The sequence below is a fragment of the Leucoraja erinacea genome, chromosome 28, assembly GCF_028641065.1.
Source record: "Leucoraja erinacea ecotype New England chromosome 28, Leri_hhj_1, whole genome shotgun sequence".
Lineage (NCBI taxonomy): Eukaryota > Metazoa > Chordata > Chondrichthyes > Rajiformes > Rajidae > Leucoraja > Leucoraja erinaceus.
In genome coordinates this window covers 11,638,157-11,664,210 of record NC_073404.1, presented here as the reverse complement: position 1 = coordinate 11,664,210, position 26,054 = coordinate 11,638,157, and the positions used below count along the sequence as shown (strand labels likewise).

Below are 26,054 nucleotides of genomic sequence, written 5' to 3'. Positions count from 1 at the left end.
CAGAAGGTGTGATCTTTGCAGCTAACTCTTAAATGATGTATCGAACTCTAAGCAACACTCTTCTACCTGCAAGGGATCATTGCTACGAAATGACCCAATGTTGAGAGAATTTCCAAGGGTAGGTGGGGACATGGACAGTCGATTGCAGAACAGTTCTCTCAGGATATATTGTGCTTTACGCAAGAGGTAGGGAGAGAAGAGCATAAGTGCAGTCTATAAATCACTGTGCTGCGAACATGGAATTAAGAAACACCATGGTTTAAAAATGTTGATAGATATTTCCAAAGACCACAATTATCACACTCTCTACCCCCCCCCCCCCCCCCCCCCCCCCACTTGCCTACCCACTTTCAAGCCCTTTTATGAATTATCATCTTCAATTTCTCTGATGGGCGAATTCATGCTCTCAAGTCACTTCTCTAAATATCTTTGCTCCTGTACATCTTTTTTTCTCACTTAAAACCTACTTATTTGATCAAGCATTTATTTATCTGGCTTAATAATTTCTTATGTCCTTGGAACATTGTACTACGTTAAATGCCCCATAAACAACAAGTTATGTCTAATGAGCCGAGGTGGCTATATATCCAGTGCACACCGAATCTGAAGAAGAATTGTTGCCTGTCCATTCCCTCCATTGATGCTGCCTGACCTGCTGAGTTCCTCCCGAGCTTTGTGTTTTGCCCGAAATTCCATCAACTGCAGTTCCTTGTATCTCCACTGTACACTTAAATTCCTTTACCAAGATGGTGTCTTGCACAGGAGGTCAGACTAAACTGATCTTTCACTTCCTATCCCCCAACTCAGAGCATCTGACTGAATTGCAGAAAATCGCCTTGCAAACTTCAGTAAAGAGAACTTATAACCAAAATTAAAGTAATATCCCAGTAAGTGCATGTTAGTTCTCCAGTGGAATGCAGTGACTGGAGGATGACTGAATGATAGCAAGGATGGACTTATAATCAGTTTCATGAAATTGCAAAAGTGGTATCTCAGGTGTGGACGATTACTTAATTCTGGCCAGTATACTGTCACAGCTTGCAACTTTAGATTCACAGTCAAATCTTTACCTCGCTGATTTACAGGATCATTTTGGTACCATTAATTTAGCATTATAAAACTTTGCTTAAAATGCATCTATGTTATTGATGTAATCCCTTTTTAATAAGATTTTGATGTTAATTTCAGGAATGTTGCTGGTCACCACTGACACACAAGGTCACGACTTTCATGTATTTCGAATCCTGACGCACCCGTGCTCATCCTCTCAGAGTGCTGTTCATCATTTGTATACTCTACATCGTGGAGAAACAGAGGCTAAGGTACAATACGAGTTTAAATGTTGATACTACTCGCTGGATAAGCTGCAAAACAAATTGTTTGACAGAATGACTTGTATCTGATTTCATACAGAACAATGGGAATTGTTTTTCATTGGGAATTGAAATCCATGCAAATATTTACATGTGCTTGTGGCCAAATACAGAAATGGATACAGAATATAGAACGTGAGCTGCTACTGGGGAGTATGGGGGCATTCCTTGATGGACAGAAATTCAATTCCCACTTGGAAGGCACAGATCTCCTTCCAACCTTCAGTCTCAGAAACTATGATATAAAGTGACGGCTGGTCAGAGATGATTACATATCGGGTGTAGTGCAGGCTGGAGTGTATTACAGATACTGAGAGGTTGAGCTGACATTAGAAGCCACAAAGCTGAAGTCTGTGTAGCTTATCAATGACTTCTAAAGAGCCCCTGGTGCACTGTTTTACTTTTGGTATTCCATGTAGTACATTCAAACGTAACTTGCTTTTTGCCACTTTCTCCCTTTTTTCACCCGAGTTGTCCTTCTCATCCCTGGACATCTGACAAGATCGAAGGTTTTAGAACACAGTATTTGTGAAATCTACACTAACAATTTGTACAGAACAGTACAAATGCAGTTCTTCATCGGTTGGTCCGATGCTATGGAAATTATTCACAACATACGTGGACAGATTCCACAGTAGCAATAGCCTCAGGGTATTAGAGGGCACAGGTAGTCTATCTTATCAGTGACAGGCAGCCAGGTTTGTGTTCTGAACCCATTTTCATTTTGATCATCTTACACAAACATTAAAAGGCCTGAAACCCATGTTTATCTCTGCACTGAACAAATAATTTGAATGATAACACTGGGCTGCTGACGGCAGGGACGTGGCTTTATCTATGTGGCTGCCTGACCCTGCTTGTTCTAACTCACAAACTGTTGTTATAAATTGACCTTTGTCTCTGAATGAATGTGGTGATTAAGAAAAAATGCACAGCCAATTTAGGAGGCCGAGGGTTTCTTCAGAACTTCAAAATTGTCCACCGTCTGTGTGAAGAAAGATACCCTTATGTTTATTTGGTGGATTTTGCAACGTCAGAATATATCAAAGCATCTTATGGCCGATGACATAGTTTTGATGTGTTGCACTGTTAGAAATTTGAAACTTTGACTACCGTCCCTGAAGCCCTATCTTTGTTTGCAGAGCAGAGAGTCAAGGGGGAGAAGAGGAGTTCCTTTATTCAGTGATCTTTTATTCTATGATCTTATTGAACCATGTAAGATTCTGAGCAGGCATGACAGATTAGAATTTGAGATGTTACCACAAGTGAGCTCAGAAACAGTTTATTCTCCATGGTAGTGAAAGGCCTGGATAGAGTGGATGTGGAGAGGATGTTTCCACTAGAGGAAGAGTCTCGGACGATAGCCTCAGAATCCAAGGACGTACATTTAGAAAGGACTTGAGGAGGAATTTCTTTCGTCAGAGAGTGGTGAATCTGTGGAATTCATTGCCACAGATGGCTGTGGATTCCAAGTCAATGAATAATTTAAGGTGGCGATTGACAGATTCTTGATTAGTGTGAGTATCACAGGTTACGGGGAGAAGGCAGGATAATGGGGTTGAGAAGGAAAGATAGATCAGTCATGATTGAATGGTGGAGTAGACTTGATAGACCGAATGGCCTAATTCTGCGCCTATAACTTATGATTGTCAGACGATGACCAGACCACCGATGTGCTACAGATGAATTCCAGATTTTTCAATTTACCTTGCTGCGACACTGACACCTTTCCCAAACCTCTTGCCATGAAGACGAACATACTGAAGAAGAGTTTTGACCTGAAACGTCACCCATTCCTTCTCTCCAGGGATGCTCCCCGGTCCCGCTGAGTTCCTCCAGTTTTTTGTGTCTATCTTCGGTTTAAACCAGCATCTGCAGTTCCTTTCTACAGACCATACCTTTTACCTTCTTATGGCTTGCAGCACCTGCATTGTTTTCAGTATCTGATGAACAAAGAGACACAGAATCCTTTGTACATTTATCTTTCCTAATCTATCACCATTTGTAATACTCTATCTTTCCACTTTTCCACCAAAGTTGATAACTTCATATTTATACTTCATATCATACTTATACGTACATGTGATACTGCATTTAACAACAGTACAACTTCCAACTCTCTCACTTCAGAACTGCCTTCTTAAGTCCTGGTGTTTGACATCTTCTTTTCCTCCTCCCTTTATTAGTTGAGTCATAGAGTCAAAGCACTGGGAAACATCGGTGAGGCTGCATATAAAATATTGTGTACAGATCTTGTTTGCGCAGTATAAAAATGAAATGGAGAGAAGGTGCAGAGGAGATTCACGAGAATGTTGCCTTAGATAGAGTGTATTAATTATGAAGAAAGACTAGGGGGACTGAGTTTGTAACTAGACTGGCTGGAGTGCATAGGTTTAGGATAAAGACTAAGAGGTTTAGAGGGGTTTAAAAGGTAGAATTTATTTCACCCAGTTGTAGTTTGGAGTGTACTCCTCGAAAGGGTGGTGGATGAACAACTTTTAAGAAGTATTTAGACCAACTCTTGAATCACCGAGGCATGGAAAGCTATGACCATTTGGTGGTAAATGTGCACTTGATGGTTGGCATGGGCAGGATGGATTATACAACCGGTTTCAATGCTATATGACTCCTTGACCATATGGCTGTAAATTAGATCTCATAACTTGGAGAATAAGAATTTAAATCCTCCTGTGGCAGTTTGAAAATCTCTATTTAATCATGTGCCGTTCTTTATGAATCACATGATTGAATGGCATGGCAAAGTCAACTTTCCTTCTGTGGTTGTAATTCATCACTTGTTCTCGAGTAAGGCCAATTATGGCATTTAATCTATAGTGTTGCAACGTGTATGGAAATGGTTGATTAGACCAATCTAGGCTCGAAGGTTCCTTCCACCAGGGTCTTTATCAGGGTTAGCATCAAATAGCATTGCAGAATACTTAACAGTGGGGGCAAGCACACTGCCTTGCTTTATAGCATTGCTGACCAGGAATGGGTCTGAAGACTCTATGTGTTCTCTACTAGTTCTATACTAGTGGATAATGATATTTGAATTGCATGTTTCTCTGTGTGCATCTATGCACAAAGGCCTTTTTTGTCAATTTTATAATGCACAATTGATGCTGCTAATGTAATATGGAAGCAGGAATATGAACAGTGCAAGCAGAGGAAAGCCTTTTTGATATATAGAACATGAACCACCTATTCTAATGCACACTAATAATGTAGAATTCCTTTCCCAGCAGTGGAGGTTCTGAAGTGTGATGTTGCTGGACAGGAGTTGGTGTCAGTCAGTGAGCAAAGCTAATTTCATAGGGGTTTTGGGCTTGTTCTGATCATAGACTGGTCATAAGCTGGTCATAGTGAGGCCAATTACTCTTCTTTCCCACATACAATTGCAGGGATGCTATTTGTTCTGTTCAAATAGAATACAACTCCAATAACTTGCTAACAGCTTGTTCTGGAATTCCAATGACCCAGCATTATGCAATTGTAATGAAATCTGAGATTGGCGATGGTGAAGTTAACACACAATAAATTATTTGGTTTTGGCATGTTCATCATATCTTAACTGAAAATAAGAGCTGAAAACTGTTTATAGATTCAAAGGTTTGGTAAGATGTCTGAAAAGGACTGATAATGAAACAAAAATAGCAACATTATTGGGATGTGATGGATATGCCAGGATTAGTGTGCTAAATTAAGTTCCAGAATAAGCCGATGCACTTTAGATTTCTGAATTTCAGTTCTTCGGCTGCTGTAGAAAATTATTCTTTGCAGTCAGAGACTATTCGTTGGGTGTTATTCAAGTCACAGATCTATCCTCCTATTAGAGGAGGAGGGGGAAACAAGAAAAAAGGGAAGACTTGGGGATGCGGGAAAATGATTATAGAAAAAAATATAGTCAATGAAGTAAAATTGTGGAAGAGACTTTTACAGTCATTATAGTACCTGATACTCAAAACAGGATAAATATAGACACAAAGTGCTGGAGTAACTCAGCAGGTTGGGCAGTATCTCTAAAGATGTTGCCTGACTCACTGAGTTATTCCAGCACTTTGTGTCTTATTCGGTAGACCAGCATATGCTGCGCCTTGTGTCGAGGATAAATATAGCCTCATTGTTGTCAGGTCTCAATGGATGACAATAGTTGGTCTCAGTACAAGAGGTGAACTAAGGAAAATGAACTATGGATTCAGTTCATGATTGTTATCTGGTGATCCCTGCTGGATAGGAACTTTGTGACAAATTGCGACTGCATGATACTATTTATGAAAGCAATTACTTCAAAGTAGTTTCATTAAATGTTCAGTAAATCTGTGAATTGCTTCTGAACCCTAACTTGATTTTTACGAAAATTATTTTCTCTTAAGATGTATTCCTCATAGAGGCATAAGAATGTTTGATGCTCAATGCGAATAAAGGTGTATGACCCCAGAACTCAAGCCTAATTATGAACAGATTTAAAACAGGAAAAAATAGGCGATTTTATTGTTAACTTCTGATGTGAAGTAAAATTGCAAGTCTCTTTCCTATTCCTTTGGTTATTAGGAATAAAGGAATATATTGCCATCTGATCTCCAAATACTTTGTCCCTACCTGCAACACTCAACAGATTTAATCTTTGAATGTTTAATGTTCAGTAATTCTTCTTTACAAGTGAGTTTAACCTTTGACTTTCTCATTCCCTTGAGAGGTTGGAAAGCAATCACCTATCACTGGTTACTCAATGTCTTATTTACCTTCTGCAGCTTAGCATTCCCCTTTGTGTCACATCAGCTCTTAGATTTCTGCCAATGTGGCCATTGAACCAGCCGCTGGAAAGTTGCACAAGAGCAACCCTGGGTGTTTCATCATTTGCTTACTTTTAACAACTGTCTCTCTGATCAATACCGTAAATATAACACATTCCAGTCAGACATGATCGCACCTCTTCACCGTGTAACACTGTTGCAAACTCGGATATTACTATTTCTGTAAACCTTGTGAGATCTGTGGTTCTCCAGTTCCTGCCTCGTGCATATCCGAGATCGTAATGTGTAGGAAGGAACTGCAGATGCTGGTTTACACTGAAGATAGACACAAAATGCTGGAGTAACTCCGGGGAAACAAGCAGCACCTTTGGGTAGAAGGAATGGGTGAAGTTTCGGGTCCAGAAGAAGTTTGAAGAAGGGTCTTGACCCAAAATGTCGCCCTTCTATCTAGAGATGCTGCCTGTTCTGCTGAGTTACTCCAGCATTTTGTGTCTATCCTGGATCTTAATCACCAGTGATGACCATACATTTATCTACAAGGCCTTAAACTTTGGAATTCCTACTCTGAACCCCTTCTTTAAGGCATTCCATAAAGGTTAGAACTGACATAGGTCATATTAAATTTTGTTTGATAGTCACTGGTGAGGTGCCTCTGCGAAAGTTTTGTTATGTTCCTGTTTCTCCTCATCATCATCACCACCCCTCTCAGTGACAGTCATCCTTGAAACCTGTCCTTTACATCTCTTCTTTCCAACTGCCTTTTTAAGTCTTCCGAATATTATTTCCCAAATTCTCTACTGTTTCCTACCAATTCTCATGTGAAGCACTTTCTGATGCAGATGGAATGAAAGTCGTTTACTGTTGTTGTATGATGTGTCTTTGTGCAATTTTCTGCTTCATGGTGAACTATTGAATGTACTCAATGTGGCACAGAGTCTGGAATGCGGTGTGAGGCAATAGGCTACTGAGGAGAGTGAGGTCATGAAATCATATTGGAGGAATCACATCTAAAAGAGGCCTTTGATCTAAGTATGAACAGCATTAAAAAAAAAACCAAAGGCCATCATGTATAAACCGCAAGGTTTCTTAAGTTATTATATTTCCAATAAGGTTGTCAGTTTTTATTGATTCAGCAATGAACTTCCACATGGAAAGAATAAGAAACATTTGGCCAGAAAGTCAATGCACTTAGTGTTGATAACTGGAGAAGAATTTTTAGGAGATGATTGTTCTCCATGAGGAATAGACAAAACTTTTTCAACGTGGTATAATTCAACAGCAATTTGCAATATTCAGCTGTCACGAACAGTAAAGTGTAAGTTATCACTTGACATATCTTAGTATTTTTTATTGGCCAGAACACAGGGGAGAACTTCACTGCAGAAAGGAGATACATGAGGGAGCAGGCTGGCTTTCAACACATTCAAAAGGTGGCATCTCTAACCATGTGAACTCCCTGACAATTGCACTGCAACATCAGTCTAAAGTTTGGAATTTTTGACTGTCTCCACCAGGGTCCCTTCAATTAAGAAAGGTTTGTGGGTCACCGTTCTTCATCTTCCAAAGTCCACGTTCAGTACCTTGGTCTTATTGATCTTGAAAGCAAGGTTGTTGTTCTGGCACCATTTAGTCAGCCGATCAATCTCCCTCCTACACTTTGACTCATCATCGTTTATAATTCATTCAATAATGGTGGTGACATTGGCAAACTTGACGATGGAGTTCGAACTGTGTCCAGCTATACAATCGTGAGTATAGAGTGAGTGGAGCAGGGGGCTGAGCATGCAGCCTTGAGGTGCTCCCGTGCTGATGGTTATCAAGGATGAAATGTTGCGGCCACTTCATACAGATTGTGATCTGTTGATAAGGAAGTCAAGGAATCAGTTGAGGGATGTGCAGAGACTCAGTTCTGTGAGCTTGGCAACCAGCTTGGGGGGGAGATGATGGTGGTAAATGCCATGAACAACATGGCTTATGTGTTTTTATTGAACAAGTAGTCCAATGCAGGGCCAGTGAGATTGCATCTACTGTTGACATGTTGTGGTGGTAGGCAAATTGTAGCAGGTCCAGGTTCTTGTTGGGAAAGGAGTTGATATGCCCCATAAGCAAAGCACTTTTCAAAGCACTTCATCACCACAGACGTTAGTGCCACCGGTCAGTAGTCATTGAGGCACGTCACCTTATTTTTCTTGGGCACCGGTATTATAGATGTCCTTTTAAAGCAAATGGGAACATCTGATCTCAGTAATGAGAAGTTGAAGATGTCGCACAAACTCCAGTCAGTTGGTCTACACAGGTTTTAGATAGAGCTAATAGTTCTTGATGTTTCAATCCCTGTAGTAAGTCGGCACTCTTCATATTTGCAGGGGGATTGGAGTGGTGAAAGGTAGGGTAGGTACGTCATTGGGGTCATCAGGTAGGCACCCTCCTTATTTGACGTTTCATTTATAAGCCCACAACATCTCCAGATGGCTCAATGGTGATACCTGGCGTCCCAGCCCCCCCCCCCCCCCCTCCCCCCCCCCCCCCCCCTCAATTCCATACCCTCCTGTCTTCATCTTGCAGCCCAATTGTTATCTTTCCTTTTGATCCAAAGCCAATTGCTGCATTTTTGTGAATTTGATAATGACTTAATTGCTTGTTGGAGGGAGCGACCCCTCACCCCCATTTTCTTTAATAGCCTGGTCATAGATGTAGCAACAAATCCCCTGCATCCCACTTCGACGGGGAAAATCTTGGTCATCCAGCCATTCTGGGCAGCTGCAGTTGCCAGTTCAGAGTACTTGGTCTTTTTCTTCTCATAAGCTTCTTCAACACCATCTTCCCATGGAACTGTCAATATCACAAAGTATGCCAACTTGGCTGTTGTGGACCACAGGACCATGTCTGGCCGGAGTGTTGTAGCCACTATGTCTGGGGGAAACACAAGCTTTTTTTTCCAACTCCACTTCCATTTTCCAATCCCCAGCAGGCTGCAGAATGCTTTGATGTTATCTGGTGCTCTGGAGGTTGGCCTGCTGGTACAAATGTTGTGAAGTGGACATTTCCTGCCGATGTTTGTGGGGAAGCATTTGTGATCGTTCGCCTCTGTTCCAGGATTGATGCCAGCTGTCTGAGAACTTGGTTATGCCGCCAAATGTAACGGCCTTGGGCAAGGCTCGTAGTGCATCCTGTTAAAACGTGCCTTAGTGATGCAGGTGTTTGGCAAAGTGAGCAAGTGGGGTCTTCTCCGAACCACTGCTTCAGGTTCTGGGGTGATGGTGGAACATCATAAGTGGCTCTAATGACAAAACTTAGCCGAGATCCCTCCATTTGCCAGATGTCGCGCCAGCTGAGTTTCCTCTTTTCCAGACTCTCCCAGTTAGTCCATTGGCCCTACTTGGCCATTGAGACGGCCTTGGCGTGTCGCTCTGCCTCCTCCCATCTTCTCACCTCCTCCAACCCGAGTCATCTCTTCTGCACTGATGTTGTCTTGTGCCATTGAGGAGCTTTTGGGACGAGCCCGAACCCAGCTTTCCCATGTTGGACTTGGCCAAATACATCCCGGAAATGAAGAACAGACTTAGCACTCTGAACGGCTTCAGATGGGGTCTACTTCCTCCCCTTTGCCACACGGGGGGCCGCTGTTCGAATAACAATATCTTCAGATTCAGTGAGGGTCATGACCAACCTTTACTTTAGTGCATTTGAACTCGTCCACAAGACCTGCAATGGGTAATTCCACTTTGCCACTCCCGTACAGTCCGACAGCACTTAAGCATCGTGGAATTCCAAGCTACTGTTTCACATGTGTGCTGGTCATTCTTTCCAGTTTTTCCACTTTGTTGATGAGGATTTCATACATAGTTAAAGGCCACATGATTCTTGGTAGTATGCCAAATTGGAAGCACCACAGCTTGAGTTTACCTGGTTGATGCGAGCTATATGTGTGATGGTATCCTTGAGCTTTGCATCATACCATCGGCCCAAGCTATTCACTGGCTCTTCACTATAACTTTAAGTTTTGCCACTTACCTGATTCAATGTCGTGTCCGTTCCAAGGTTTGTTACCGGGTGGTCAGTTGATGAGTCATCTTGCGCCCCCGCTCTCGCAGACTCTGGTGAGTATTCTTCTCTTTGAACTTTTTGTAGCCAAGTGAGGGTGACTCTTGTGCCCTAACAAGGTGACGGAGCCAGCTGTTATGGGTAGCTAGCCCATAATAGCCCCGTTGGGGTCTATTTTCCCCCTGTCAGCTGTCTCTCCAAACTGTCACACAGTCTTTCCCTTGTCGTCAGCTGCACTTTCACAGCAGTCACTGTTTTTTCCTCCAGAAGATCAGTAGACCTAATAGGACTTGATGTTTCAATCCCTGTAGTAAGTCGGCACTCTTGAAATTTGCAGATTGAACACAATCAATTATATCAACAGGTCCAGATGCCCTTCGAGGGTTCACCCCCCTGAAGGATCTTCTGAAGTCGGCCTCTGTGACTGTGATACTAATACCATCTAAGGGGGCCCAGGATGGCACATCAGAGCCCTTCCTACCAAAACGTTCATAGAACGCATTGAACTTGTCTGGAAGTGATGCTGTCGCTTAAGCTGCCCTCTGGTTTCACCTTGTAGGAAGTGATGGTATGCTAGCCTTGCCACAGCTGCCGAACATCCACACCATCCTCCAGTTTGGAGCAAAAGTTCCTTTCAGCCTCTTTGATGGCATTATCAAGGTCATATCTGGACTACTTGTATAGTTCTGCATCATAAGATTTGAATGCCCGAGATCTGGTCCTTGGAAGAATGCGGACCTCCTGGTTCATCCAAGGCTTTTGGTTGGGGAACACTTGGATCGTTTTTGTGGGAACACACTCCTCCACATTTTCTTCTGAAACCTGTAACAATTGTGGCGTATGCAAAGGCATGCAGGTTTGTAGGGTAATTGGCTTCTGTAAATTGTCCATAGAGTGTAGTATAGAACTAGTGTATGGATGATCGCTGCTTGGCGTGGACTTGGAAGGTCAAAAGGCCTATTTCCACACTGTATCTCTAAACTAAACTGAATATCATAGAAGGGTCTCGACCCGAAACGTCACCCATTCCATCTCTCCAGAGATGCTGCCTGTCCCGTTGAGTTACTCCATCATTTTGTGTCTACCTTTAAATATCATAGTTTGTGTATAAAGATCACTGTTTATACTCAGTACCTCAGTTTGTGTATATTATATGGGGACTCCATTACTTAAGGAACAAATATTTAACCTTGCCTCCAATTACTCTCAGCGCCATTAAGTCTAAATAAGATGTCATGTTCAGATGAATGGGTACAGGAAGAATCTGAGTTATGTATGTTCTTTTGTTCAGAGATGTGAGGATGTTCTGATAAGATGGTAACCAAAATTCACCTGATCTTACATCAAGGCCAAGCACAGAAATAACCTTGGGGAGTGACTTGCATCACATCATCCTTCCCCACCCCCATCTGAGGATCATTAAAATGTGGGAGTATAGAGCTGACGATTGGCTCCGAAGGAGAAAACTGTGAACCTTGTCACTTGCTATGAAACTGGTTAGAACTTGTCACTGTGACTTAAAGGTACACGTTTCACGCCAACCTCTCTTCCGATATGCTGAACATGGCATTCATTCTAATGTGTCAATCACACTGCCAAGTATCTGTCGAAGGTAACCGATTAAAACTTTTTTCTCTGAAAAGCTTGCGGGCACAGATTTAAATGCACATGACAGTGAATACAGATTTTTTTTGTTCACTGTGCATGACTGGAATTTTTGTTAAGATTTTTATCACCGCTGTCTGTTAGTTAAGTAGAGAGTGTATTGAAACGCAGACTGGAGTGAGTGCTTGGCTGTGGCTCGTAGCTGAGTGACTGACTCTTTGATCAAGTCATTCAGTGCAGCGACATGTCACTGTTAATCTGATCCCTGTCTGTCTCACTCTCTGCATTTGAAGACAGTGTTTACACTGAGCTTTTCAGTCCCTTCTCCTCCATACCTCCCCCCCCCCCTTACCTCCCCCACATAGCATGGGATTTAATTCAAGAATGATTATAGACTCATGGTTGATCAGAATTAAAGGTAATTCCTGCGCTAGTTTAGCCAAGCAATCTGAAAAGCCTAATGTAGACAGTAGACTGCAATTGATACCAAACTAATTTACTTCTGTTAGCATTTGATTTTCAGTCCAGTAATCAGACCTGCCATATGTGACACAAACAATAAATTGGAACTTCACATGTGCTTGAGTGTTTAAAGGTCAAGGCCCAACAATTACTGCGGAGATTGGAAGAAATGGCAAAACTTCCTTTTAAACTTCATGTACAGTGCACGGATCTATAACACGTTCTTCGATTACGCGAGAGTGAAACGCTATGTAGTCAGCATTATTCGGTGAGGTTCCATTGTGTTTGTATATCATTGGGCAAAATCTTTTCCCTTATGGCAACGCTGCAGTACATGTGGTTGTTTTCCAGGGAACAGAAATTAGATTGCATAGGAACGAACTGCAGATGCTGGTTTAAACCAAAGATAGACACAAAAAACTGGAGTTACTTAGCAGGTCGGACAGCATCTCTGGAGAAAAGGAATAGGTGATGTTTCTGTTCGAGATCCTTCTTCAGAGTTCAGGGGAGAGGGAGTGTTGCGATATGGTAGCGTAAGGTGTGAAAACGACAGATCAAAGAAGAGTCCCCCATCACCCTCCGCAAGGAAAATTGTGGAATTTATGGAGGCAATCAATGGTCCCCACATTGGGGGGGGTGGGGTGGGTGGTGCGGTGGGGGTGAGTAGTCCAAATTCGGATAATCTCTGCTAATGCTGTCTAAATCAGTCTCTTTTGCTGGGCATTTGGATTGACAATTTTGCATTTCTTCTTCGGAGTCATCTGTTTAAAATGTAAAGAAAAATAAACACTGAACAGCATTAACAGAAACAAGTTATTATTTGCAGTTTTAGAAAAAAAAGTAGAAATGATAGTTAAAACAAGTAGTAAATACCCAACAAAAAATCAAATTAATCAGTTTCATCAAATCAATTAAATTCATCTAATCAATTAAATTCATCTAAATTCAATTACTAGATCTAAACATCCATCCATATCTTAAGAAAAGGCGAAACATTTTAAATAGCCAAAGTATCCAAATAACAAATAACAAACTGATCCCATTCACACTAGAATTCACAATTTAACAATTTTTAAATCTCACTTTGTCATGAATTTATATGCCAAATGGAAGGAATTTAATGTTTAATTCCCATAAATTAATCCAGAAACATCCACTCTCAAGATAATCAAAATAATTATTTTTTGCACAAGACGTCTGACTACTACTGTACTGTGGATATTTAGTATGAAAATATTGATCATGGATAGACAATAACACAAAATATAGATGATTTTGATGTTCTTATGACATGATTGTGTAAAAAAATAATGAATTTGATTATCATGAGAGTGGATGTTTCTGGAATGTGATCGATTGGAATGTGGCCGCTGCCATGATTTAAGTCCCTATCGGCAGGCAAGACACGGCCGATTCATATCGGGGCCAAAATAACATTTTTCGCATCATAAGATTAAAATGAAGCCACACCAAAAAGCAAGATAATATGTTAAATAAACGACATACCTTTTGTTTTGTCCTGCACTTGCGATCGGTGATGTTGAAGGTGTTGGAAGTCGGGTTTAACTTCAATCCAGCAATGCAAACGACCAGCAAAGTTGTTTTAAACGGGAGCTGGATCGCAGAACAAATTTTCTTCATCCGCTAGCAGTCCAAGCAAATTCCTCTCCAACAACCAATGCAAACCTGCATTTTAATCCCACCCCTGCCCCCCAAAGCCTCTGGCATCGCACGCACAGGCAGCAAGCAGATCTGGAGCGCCACTGATGGTAGGTTTTGTAACAACGCAACTAAAATGCAACCAGAACCTGAGGAGCACCCCCTTCAGATATTGGTACAGGGGCAGCAACCTCATGCTGTGCATCCCATTGTGATGTCATTGTGGCACACGGCAGCTTGAGAGCCCATTGTAATTGGTGCGCTGTGAGTTGCATTGTGACATCATCAGTAGAACCTCCTGGAAAAAAGGTTCTCTGAGAAGCTGCGGTTACTGTTGGCAACGCCCCATTGTGATGTCATTGTGGCACTGTGACATTGAGAACCGTTTTTTCTTCCTTTTTTAAAAACGTGAATCGTCGATAACTTGTGAAATATAGGATAAAATCTTAAGTGAACCTGCGTACGGCGTGGACAGGAAAAATGTGAGTTAGAATATGTAACAATTTAAGCGCTAGCGCATAGCGTTTTGAGGAAGATATAAAACAAACACGGACACACGCACACAAGATGAGATTTTTATATGTATAGAGATCAATGGAAATGAGATTGTTTGCCAATGAAGGGTGCTTTGTCTGAGAAGTACTGAATTGACAGGATGGGTTTACTAAACATGCTTGAAACAGATGCAACCTGATTGGCTCACTAACTCACTAAAAAGGTTATGTAGAGAAATCGGGTTAGCCAATAACAAGATTGAAAATATATAAAATGACAACAAATGGAGAATTTACGAGGAACCAAGAATGGTGAGAATGTGGACCTAACCATCACTTGTAAAGGTTAGAGCAGATACCGTTGCCAGATTTAAGGAGAGGCTAACATGAGGGAAAAGGGGAATAGAGGAAGTATGATGAATAAATGTCAGCAAGGATCAAAGGAAATGAATCAAAAAGTCACGTATCCATGCTCTCCAGAGATGCTGACGGGCCCGCTGAGTTATACCAGCAGGTTGTGTCTTCTTTTGTAAACCAGTATCTGCTGTTCCTTGTTTCTACATTTCTCTGAGTCACAGACATTCCTAAAATTTATCCCATGCTAACTTTGTTGCAAAATTGACTGAAGCCATAACGCGCTTAAAATTACATGATACTGAAACTGAATAAATTCACTTTCTTCGAGGAAACATGCTCATTAAGGTATTCTTGTGGTTGGACATATTTAAGATCTATTCAAATTGGCATCTGATTGAAAAAACAAAAAAAAACAGGTCAAAACATAAACACTAAAATATAGTCTGAAGGGGATGGTGAAAGGGAGAGATTTTTTATGGACTTGCATTGAACAGGTTTACTAGTGATGTCAGATGCAGCATTTATAAAGAATTGAGTTTTGATATTACAAGTCTCAGTAACACTGGATTTCTTTATCAGATTTATGAGTTGCACATTGAGAAACATTGAGCACAAGCAGTGAGCTGAGGGAACATGGTCAAGCATAAGTGGTGTTCTATGGGTGCTGTTGCATTGTCAAGGTCTGATGGCCGGCTCCTAAGCAGCTGTTAGCGTGATGAACTATAAATGCACATTAAATCAGCTGCAGTGGAAGTCCAGCATTTCCAGACTTTCCAATCTTCTTATACACACAGTGATCGCCAGCAAATGAGATAAGACAGTTAAGGTCATCAGTTTGCTCACATCAAGACACAGGCATGCCAATGATGTTTCAACATCAAATGGCTAAATTCTTTGACACAAAACCTTTACCATTTAATCTGCCACCTGTGGTGTCACTTCTGGAGTCTGTCATTTCAACGCTGTTTTCTTCTTTATCATTGTGCTTTCTGAGAGGAGACGGGCCATTCGTACATGCACAGTGCACAAAAGCTCAATGTTTGCTGGAGATAACTGTGAACATATGGAAGATCCTGGTTACAAGCTCCCTTGCTATCTCTTGATAGATGTTCTTGATGGGCATCTCAGCATCGGAAATATGTATATGGAAAAGTATATTCTTCCTGTCATTTGTCAATGTTCATAACCCTCTCTATTTATATTCAAAATACCATCATATTACCTCATGTGATACAGAAATTCATAGGATGCAATTACTATTGTTACTTAACAATAACATAACCTGATTATGGTATTATCTGATTATCAGGTGATTACATAACCTGATTCATTCAGTTTGAATCATAAAACAAAGCCATTCAGCCCTTTGCAGTGATGTTGGATTTCCTGAAAAGTACAAATACATGGTGTAGCAAATGTAACTTCTGCTATTTCTATATTTATATTCTAGGTGCAAGACATTTGTTTTAGCCAGGACTGCCGTTGGGTGGTGATCAGTACATTGAGGGGGACCTCTCATGTATTTCCAGTAAATCCATATGGTGGGCAGCCCTCTGTGCGAACACATATGTCTCCTCGTGTGGTGAATCGCATGAGTCGATTTCAGAAGAGCGCTGGTCTGGAAGACATTGAACAAGAGCTTTCAACCAAACAAGGTGGACGCTGCAGTCCAGTGCCTGGTCTTTCAAGCAGTCCCTCTGGGTCACCGCTTCACAGTGAGTATCTGTTTTTTGTTTCATTAATCAAGCGATTATTTTAAAGCTGCAATTTTTTTTTTTTGCCAATCAACATCATTTCCAGGTCTTCTTTTGGAATTCATTATCACATCCATCATTACCAGCCACTTTCAATGACAAACTATTTTAGGAGCATATTAAATGTCTTTTTCTTTGTAGTCTCTCTCAGTTGCAGTTTACTAAATTCCCTAATTTCTCGTGCTGTACTTTTCTTACGTAAGAATAAATTTGAGAACAGAGAAACTTGAACAAATGCAATTTAAACACAATTTGCATTGTTATAAGAAGATAGACACAAAATGCTGGAATAACCTGGACAGGTAGCATGACATAGTTGCAGAATAAGGGGGGGCTCTTTTAAAACTGAGATGAGGAAGAACTTCTTCACCCAGAGGGTGGTTAATTTATGGAATTCACTGCCCCAGGGAGCAGTGGAAGCAGAAACTTTAAATATATTTAAGACTAAAATAGATGGTTTTTTAGCTGCCAAGGGGATAAGGGGCTACGGGGAGAGGGCGGGGATATGGACCTAGGTATGGTTAGTATAGTAAGACCTGAGTGATCTCCTGGACAAGTGTCGATCGCCTAGATTGGGGTCGGAGAGGAATTTCCCGGATTTTTTTCCCGAATTGGACCTGGGTTTTTATCCGGTTTTTTGCCTCCCCCAGGAGATCACGAGGTTCTTGGGGTGGAGAGGGGTGATAGCGGTATAAAGGGGAGGGTAGTGTCTTGTGTTCTGTGTCTTGTGTCTACTGTTTGTGGGTAAGTTTGTCTGTTTAGTGTTCAGCCATGAGCGAATGGCGGTGCGGGCTCGATGGACCTGGTGGTCTGCTCTCGCACCTACTTTCTATGTTTCTATGTTTCATGGGCCAGAAGCAGACTTTGGTACTGGCAAGATTAAGCTTCACTCACTTGAACATTTCTTTAGGTTGCAAATTCACGACGTCAAGTAAAATCCCCCTTCCACACCACCATGGTACATGCATAAAATTCATATCATCAGAAATCCTGCAAATTTACCTAATTTGGGAGGGGAGATTATTTGCACAATTAATTTTCAATCGACTTTGTGCATTATGTCCCATACAAATTTGTTTTGAACATAATTTTAAAGGTTCTCCAGACAATACCTTTGCCTAGAATTCTTAGTTATTGCTACTATTTGCACTGTGTCTCATCATTTATGTCGTAATTGAGAGGCAGAAACAGGCCATTAATCCAAATAGATTATGTGAACCTTCTCCCACTCTTCATCATATCACTCCATCAAAGAATCACTTTCAGTGTTAAGCATATAGATGCTACATGGAGAATTAATTCAAGGTTTAGACAAAGAATATCTAATAGAGTCAGCAATTGCTGAAACGGTGACACTGGAGTGATTTCTGCTGCCAAACTTTAGGGCTTGTATTTTTTGATTCTTCCACTCTGAGATATGTTTATAATGTTTCTGTTTTACGAGAGAGGCTTTCTCAGAGTTATGGCACCTGCTGCAGGGTGACATGCAAATAACATCTTTAGTGGAGCTGACTTGTCCAGTGACAGTCGGCTATTAAAACATTGCTTTCATGCTGTGACATTTTTCCAATGGCCAACCTACACATTTGTGCTTATTTATACCGTGCAAACACTGCTAAAGAGAAATACCTTCACTTATTTGAAGGCAAGAATGCCAAATGCCTTCCTCGCCACCCAATTTACCTGTTCCCATTTTCTGGGAACTATGTAATTATAGCCTTAAGTTTATCTGTTCAATATCTGTTCTGCTACTCACTGTGTATGTCCTACCCTACTTAACTTCTCAAAATGCATCACTTCTCACTTGTCCAAGTTAAGTTTCATCTGCCATTCACTTGCTTCCCATTTGATCTGTATCTTAACAACCTCCAGTACTGTCAACAAGACCGCTATTTTTTGTGTTATCTACAATCTTACTCATCATGCCATCTTCATTATCTTCCATATCATTAATATAAGACAAGCAACAAAGGACCCAACACTGACCCTTGCTGTAGCTCACCGGTCAAGGTTTTCAATCTGAAATTAATCCTGCATAGCCACTGCTGCCAATGATCACTATGAAAAATGTGCATCTAATTTGCTAGCTCATCCTGAATCCTATGTGGTTCTAAACTTTCATATAAGCCTAACATGAGGACATTGCAAACATGAGCCGAACATGCGGCCTTTCTAAGGTCTGGGTGGGCAATGTCTATTATCCTGCCTTCGTCTATCCACTGGTCACTCCCTCAAATAAGCCCAGTCAAAGTTGTGAGACATAATTTTTCACACACAATGCAATGCTGACTTTGGAATGTTGTGCTTTTAGAAGAGCTGTTCTTACTTCATGGATGAGCTATTTGAAGCATACTAATTGTACATGCAGTTTAGTTTATTATTATCATGTATCAAGATGCAGTGAAAAGCTTTGTTTCACGTGCTATCCAGTCAAATCATACTATATATACTGTAAGTACAATCATGCACAAGTAAAAGAGTAAAATGATTGTAGTGGATATTAGTAAATCCTCTTCTGTGACAGCACACAAAGCCACGTTCCAGTGCCATCTTGCGACTTTCAAGTCTTCAAGTTTCTGAAAGAATCACGCATTTCTTATTTTCTCACTTCAAGGTCCAGTGTCCTGGTAATAACCGAGTTCAGTTGCTGAAGGGCCTCCAGTAAGATGGAGAGGGCGATAGATATTTCTTGTGGGCAAGAATAATCTTGTGGCAGAAGATAGTGCTGAAATCACATGGACATCAATGCTACAATGAGGGAAAGCAGTTTTGTCCATGAAAGTTGGCACTGAAGTTTGCAAGTATGGGATGTACTAAGCTGCTCCCCAGAAAGTTGCTGAAAGTCTTATACAGAGGAATTTCAGTTCAAATTAATACTTCAGACCACAGTTTTTGAGATTGGAGAAAGCTATAAATTTTGCATATTATTGAAAGCTGCAGAAATGGGAACTTGAACAGGAACTTGAAGCTGTTGACTCTCTCCACTGTCATCCCACCGATGCACCCGCAGCTTTCCTTTCTAACATTAGCAATCAAATACAAGATCAGTATAAATGAAAAATGTTTTAGAAAAGTCATCACAAAAGCCTCTGCACAGTATTTCTGCTGCTGCAGATGATTCCAATAACGTTATAGCCTTGATTGATAGAAACCCATTGAGGATGCAGATTGGCATGGCCTGTTCCATTTTGTATGACAAGCATTTTCCAACATCCACTCTTAGGAAGCAATTCAGATATCCTACCTTAGGACCAAGCACACTCCTAAGACTTAATCACAGCAGTATCTAAAAGCAGACAAAATATGAAGGAAGGAACTGCTGATGCTGGTTTAAACCGAAGATAGACACAAAATGCTGGAGTAACTTTGCGGGACAGGCAACATCTCTGGACAGAATGAATGGATGACATTTCAGGTCGAGACCCTTCCTCAGACTCGAACATCACCTATTCCTTCTCTCCAGAGATGCTGCCTGCCCCGCAGAGTTACTCCAGCATTTTGTGTCTATCTTTAGTGTATATAAAACTTCAGTAGGATTGATGCAATGTGTGGTGTATTCCAATGGTCAGTGTCTTGAGTTACCCAACATTGGAGTGAACTGCACTGGACAACCATCAATTAAAGGCACAAATGAGTCCACACGATTGCGAATCAGCATGTCTGCCGGTCATGTTTACGTGTTTGTCATGGAAGTTAACAATCACACAATTGTCAACAAAACTGAAATTTGTGGTTGTAGATTTCCCAATAACAAGCAATGAAATTGAACTTTGAAGATGTAATCCTAAATCAGGTTTGTGAAGGCACTTTGCGAGGATGCCCAGCCTGGGTAGGAACCCAAATAAAGTTTTACATTCTATAACTGAGTTTGAATTATCAACAGATAAAGGATTTTGTAAATGAGCTTAATAAGTGGTTAAACATTCGCACAAAGTGGATTTGGATGAGTTACGTGTTAAACACACCAGAGTTGTCAACATGAAGGCCAGATGATAATAAGGCAGCAAAAGTAGCAGGAGGAACAATATAGAGGAGAAATAAAGAAAGTTCGATCTTGAAAGAGATAGAGTTAGAAAATCTGAGATTTGGCAATAGGATCTTAATGAAGTAATTCAAATCTGTAATTTAAAGGCTTCCTTGATCTGTGTTGGAAAATTGTCAGATCAATTGATCATATCTGAAGCCAATGAAATAATGTATGATCATGGATCTATTTCAGACATCAATCCAGAGTCAGCTATTGTTCAGCTCTGAGGTCACAGTAGGCCAACTCAAGCAGTTGTGAGTTTACTCAGTACCAAAAACAAATGCACTGTTGAAAAGAGTTAAGGAAGATAAATTAAATAAGGAAGCCAATCAACAGACTGAACCTGATTACATAAACTTGTGAAAATCATATAGCGATATTTTGTGCAAAGGTAAGGCAGCGATGTATTTGTATTTAGGAATGTAAGTACGCAGTGTGGTCAGGGAACATATTGATGATATCACATAAGATGTATGCACTGTATGAAGTCAGTGTTCCTTTCTGTTGTCAGAATATAAGAAATACTCTTGTTTAAAGCTCCCGTGTTTTGAACAATGTAAGTAGAACTTATCAGAAATCCAACATTATCCAAGTCTACCTTATGATACATTAGAGAGGGATTTGAAAATAAGTATCAGAATTTTAAAATTGTTGTTACTGGACAACATTGTTCCCATGTTACCTGATCAACTCACCTGCCCACTGAATAGCACGTCAACATTTATGTTATAAATTGGGACAAATTTTAATTCCCCAATTTAAATCCTTTCTGTTTGACAAAGGCTGATTATTTAAAGATTAATGCAAGTGATCAGTAAGTGTAGTCAAATGTATCTGTTGCTTAAATGGATTTACTGTTTAATTCCATTCTGTAAGAACATTGCACCTATGGATTGTCATTTGGCTATAATAGCCGCCTTCGTTGTTATTTACCTCGTGATCTGTATTGCAATTACTTGCTCAACTATTCTATTCCAATCTGAGTATTTTTGTAGTCTTTAGACTTGTTGGGACTTAGTTGTCAGTCCTTGCGATCACACTTGTTTGCTTTATGCTTTTAACATCCAGCATGACGGTTTATCTTTGTGTGTGTGTGTGTGTGAACCCAAAGAATAGTTCTGGCAGTGGGAAATCAGATCATCCAGAATTTTTTTCAATGTTACCTAATTTAAGAACTTCATTTGCTGTGTTTCAAGGCCCCTGTTGAAAAACATTTAAATTCCTGTTTGTTTGTCCCTTTTTCCTGTGCAAAACAGTCTTGCTTAAATATCTAACGTTAAAATCTTTATCAGGGTGTGTTTCGGATCTTACAGTGGACGCTCAGTCTGGTTTTGCAGTAGTCTACTCCCCCGGCCGCGTGTGGCTCCTTATAGAAACACGAACTAAGGAAAACTCTTAATTCACAGCTGATAAGGGGATGCTTCCTGCAGAGCCTAACAAGCCAACACAAACTTTGTTTGGGTTCCTTTGTATTTTATCTGTTAACACACCCCGTTGTATTTTTGTAAGTCAATAGGCGGGTGACGAAGTGCACTAATTATGATATCGGCACACAATTGCTGACCCCTGGCTTAGATCCTGCTTGTACTGTGAACACAAGCACAATACACTGAAATGGCATCTACTTCCTGTCGGGTTAGCAAATACATGCAAATGTTATCAACTGAAAATATAATTGACCTCATAGTGTCAAGTAAGGAGATGCAGCGTCTGGAGTTGGCACTCGCTGCTGTGTGCAGACTCCAGGGATTAGATACAAAAGCTCTTTCAGATTTACAATGGAACAAAAGCAGGTGCTAGAAAAAATGCCATTGCTTGTAGCTTTGATGGAGATGTATTAAGGGAGGTGCAAGGTCAACCATTGTAATGTTCTAGTTGTGCTGTACTTTTTGATTGTGAAATTTTCATCAAGCAAGTTCAAAGAGGTCCAATTCTTAAGACTCTGTGATGAGATACTTTGGAAACTGATTTGCGTGGTTTTCCAACCATGTTGGTCAGAATTTCAGATAAAGGAACAGTGGTTGCATTTTATCTTGATAATCACGCTCTTATCACAACGCTGTAACGCTCAGAATCAAATCACATTCTAAGTTTTAAGGACATAATTTAAGGCGATTCAACTCTGCAGTTTTGTGTCAATGCTGCATTGTCAATGGTGCTGTTTTTTGTTGAGATTCTTGGCCTGTCAGAGAACATGTCACATTTAATCAGTATCCCAGCATCATTCAGAGATATCATTTGTGTGACATTCAGTCAAGAAAAAAAATCATCATCTTAGAGACATGAACTCGGAGAGAGATACAACACAGAAACATGCCCACAGTGTTTGCATTGACCAAGAGTCAAGAGTGTTTTATTGTCATATGTCCCAGATAGAACAATGAAATTCTTACCTGCTGCAGCACAACAGAATATATAAACATAGTATGATATGTTAAACGAGAGAGAGAAAAGAAAAGTTCAGTGTGTTTATATACACACACGCACACACACGCGCACACACACACACACACACACACACACACACACACACACACACACACACACACACACACACACACACACACACACACACACACACACACACACTCAAATAGTGCAATAATAATAGTCCATTGTAGTTCAGAGCTTATATGAGGTTGCAGTATTTAATAGCCTGAGGGAAGTAGCTGTTCCGGAACCTGGTCGTTACACTTTTCAGGCTCCTGTACTTTCTTCCCAATGGCAGTGGTGAAATGAGTGCGAGGCCAGGATGGTGTGGGTCTCTGATGATGTTGGTTGCCTTTTTGAGGCAGCGACTCCGATAAATCCCTTTGATGGTGGGGAGATCAGAGCCGGTGATGGACTGTGCAGTGTTCACAACGTTTTGACCATCAAGTACACATGATCTGCATTGACCATCGAGCACACATGTTTGCACTAATCCTACCCTAGCCATTTTACTCTGACGTCATTTACATCAACTCCACTTGCCTAGATTATGTCACTGAATTACACACAAGGGGCAACATACAGTAACTAGGTAGCCTACCAGCTGCAGGCTTTTCAGATGTGGGATGCAACCAGAGCACCTGGTAGAAAGCCCTAGTCACAGCAAGATGTGGAAGCTCCACACAGACACCAACTGAGTTGAGGATTGAATAGGAATTAGTGGAGCTGTGATGCAGCACCTCCACTATTGTCACTGATCATAAATATAGAATATGTACTCAATGCACAATGAATGAATACATATATATTGAGCAGTGCTTATCTGGATTTAAGCCACGACAAATGCTTCAGATGTTTGTTCCACTAAAAAACATTGTGCCCATCTGCCAATTGATTCCACTCTAATTCCATCTACAGAGCAGGGCAATAACTGCATTGCCTGTGATTGTGGAGGTAACCATTAGTAAATTGTAATGGTTCTTTCCAGATTGCTAGCAGGATTTACTCAATATATTTTTGCAGCATACTGGAGCACATGATAGGTTCCCAGGGATCTCTTTGCAAATGGAGATATTCAACTGGAGCAAGCTGGAGAGATCGTAAAATGGTTACAGCACAGAAAGAGTTCATTAGTTCCATCCTCCACAGGTCTGCTCGCTGCCAGCAACTTTTTCACACATCAGCCCAGCCTCTGTTATCTTGCAAATTCTTCTCTGCCATATATTTATGCCATTGTCTCTTGAAGGCCACCATGGAACCTGCCTCCCAGTAGCTAGGAGCAAATTTTAGATTCCATCCACATATATAGTTTAAAACAAAAAAGTTGCTTGTATCACTCTTAATTCTCTCCTCCATTATACTTGTGATCTTGACATTTCGCATTCCCCACTATCCATTCTTTCCACAGCTCACATTATTTTATATACTTTTATGAAATCTCCCCCCAGCATTTTCTTCTCCAAAGATAATAAACTATCTATCCGAGTAACTGTCACCATGCATCCCAAGAACCAATGCTAGAAAGCTTTTCTGGATCCTATCCAATGTTTTCACAACCTTCCCATAACATGGCAACCAGTATTGAACACAATACTCCAGTTGAGGTCAGGCCAATGTAATATAATGGTTTATCATTACTTTCTCTTGTACTCTCTGCATCAATTGATGAAGCCCACAATTAGATATGCGTTATTAACCGCATTCTGAACCTTCACACATACCTCGGGCCCCTATGCTTCTGTACTACTTTCAAAACAGTATCTATTCACAGCACAGCTCATAACTATGACAAGGATCCCAGCAGGCATTCACTGTGAATCAGTTTTCCACATGAATGTGAAACCATTATTCAATGGAGACACAAGGAACTGCAGATGCTCGTTTACGGAAAAAAACACACAAAGCGGTGGAGTATTTGACTGGCGGAACGGTGGCATGTCGATAGAGCTGCTGCCTTACAGCACCAGAGACCCGGGTTCGATCCTGACTATGGGTGCTGTCTGTACGGAGTTTGTAAGTTATCCCCGTGCCTGCGTGGGTTTTCTCTGGGTGCTCCAGTTTCTTCCCACACTCCCGAAGACGTACAGGTCTGTAGGCTAATTGGCTTCGGTAAAACGGGGATCGCAGGTCGGTGCGGGCACGGTGAGCCGAAGGGCCTGTTTCCACGCTGTATGTCTAAACGAAACTAAACTTACACAGTGTGCAAAGCAGCATCCGTGGAGAACTCCAACGACTTGCTCTCTAACTCTGCACGCAATTCATTTCTTCATTAGTTCATTGTATGGTCCCTTATCAAAATATGAAGATATAGATAAATTACATTACTGCATTACCATTGTCTACTCTCTGTTATCTTGTTTAAAAGAGGCACTGTTTTTACAGCACCATTATTTGTAGGAATTTTGATGTAATGATCTTGTATGTATAAATGATCCGTTTTTATTACCTCTCCAGTAAAATATAATTGGAAGGCAGTAATGTTATGAATCTGAGATCGGTCTTCCTTCCATTCAGGTGGTTTGATGGCCTTTGGCAGACATCAATCCCTTTCCTGTTGGACACATCCATGCTTTTCCTCATCGAATATGATTGTCACTCAGAGTTGGCAAGAGGTGCTATTAATTATTAATCTCATCACAAGATTGCAGGATCATATGCTGATGGGGAAGGCCACTCGTCCCATTCTGGGAATGGCAGCTGATTTACACTAGTGTGAGTGTCCCCAGTGACATTTCACATTGATAGATTAGGCCAGTCCTGGGTGAGAAGACTTATTCCATGTTCCTCACATATCACTTGCCAGGCTTTCTCCCTCCTCCTACAATGTCTGTAGAAGGGTCCTGACCCCAAAACGTCGCCTGTCTATTCCCTCCACATTACTGCCTGTCTTGTTGAATTCCTACAGCACTTTGTGCTTTACTCAAGATTCCAGCATCTGTAGTTTCTTGCATCTTTATTCCACATCCTTGACAGTTAAAGTCATAGTCACACAGTGTGGAAACAGCCCCTACCACCCAACGTGCCCCAACTATTCTAGTCCCACCTATCCATGTACCTGTCCAAATGTCCCTTGAATGTTACGATAGTACCTGCCA

General features: G+C 41.0%; 1 protein-coding gene across 1 annotated transcript in view; it reads left to right on the top strand.

Annotated features, from left to right (window-relative positions):
- bcas3 (BCAS3 microtubule associated cell migration factor) overlaps positions 1–26,054 on the top strand; it is a gene marked incomplete at its 5' end in the record, with an annotated part of 612,428 nt that overhangs the window by 182,384 nt on the left and 403,990 nt on the right. The window contains 2 exons of the mRNA XM_055657406.1: positions 1,189–1,322; positions 16,199–16,463. Of these exons, the coding sequence (XP_055513381.1) occupies positions 1,189–1,322; positions 16,199–16,463 (399 nt within the window). The remainder of the gene's footprint in view (positions 1–1,188; positions 1,323–16,198; positions 16,464–26,054) is intronic.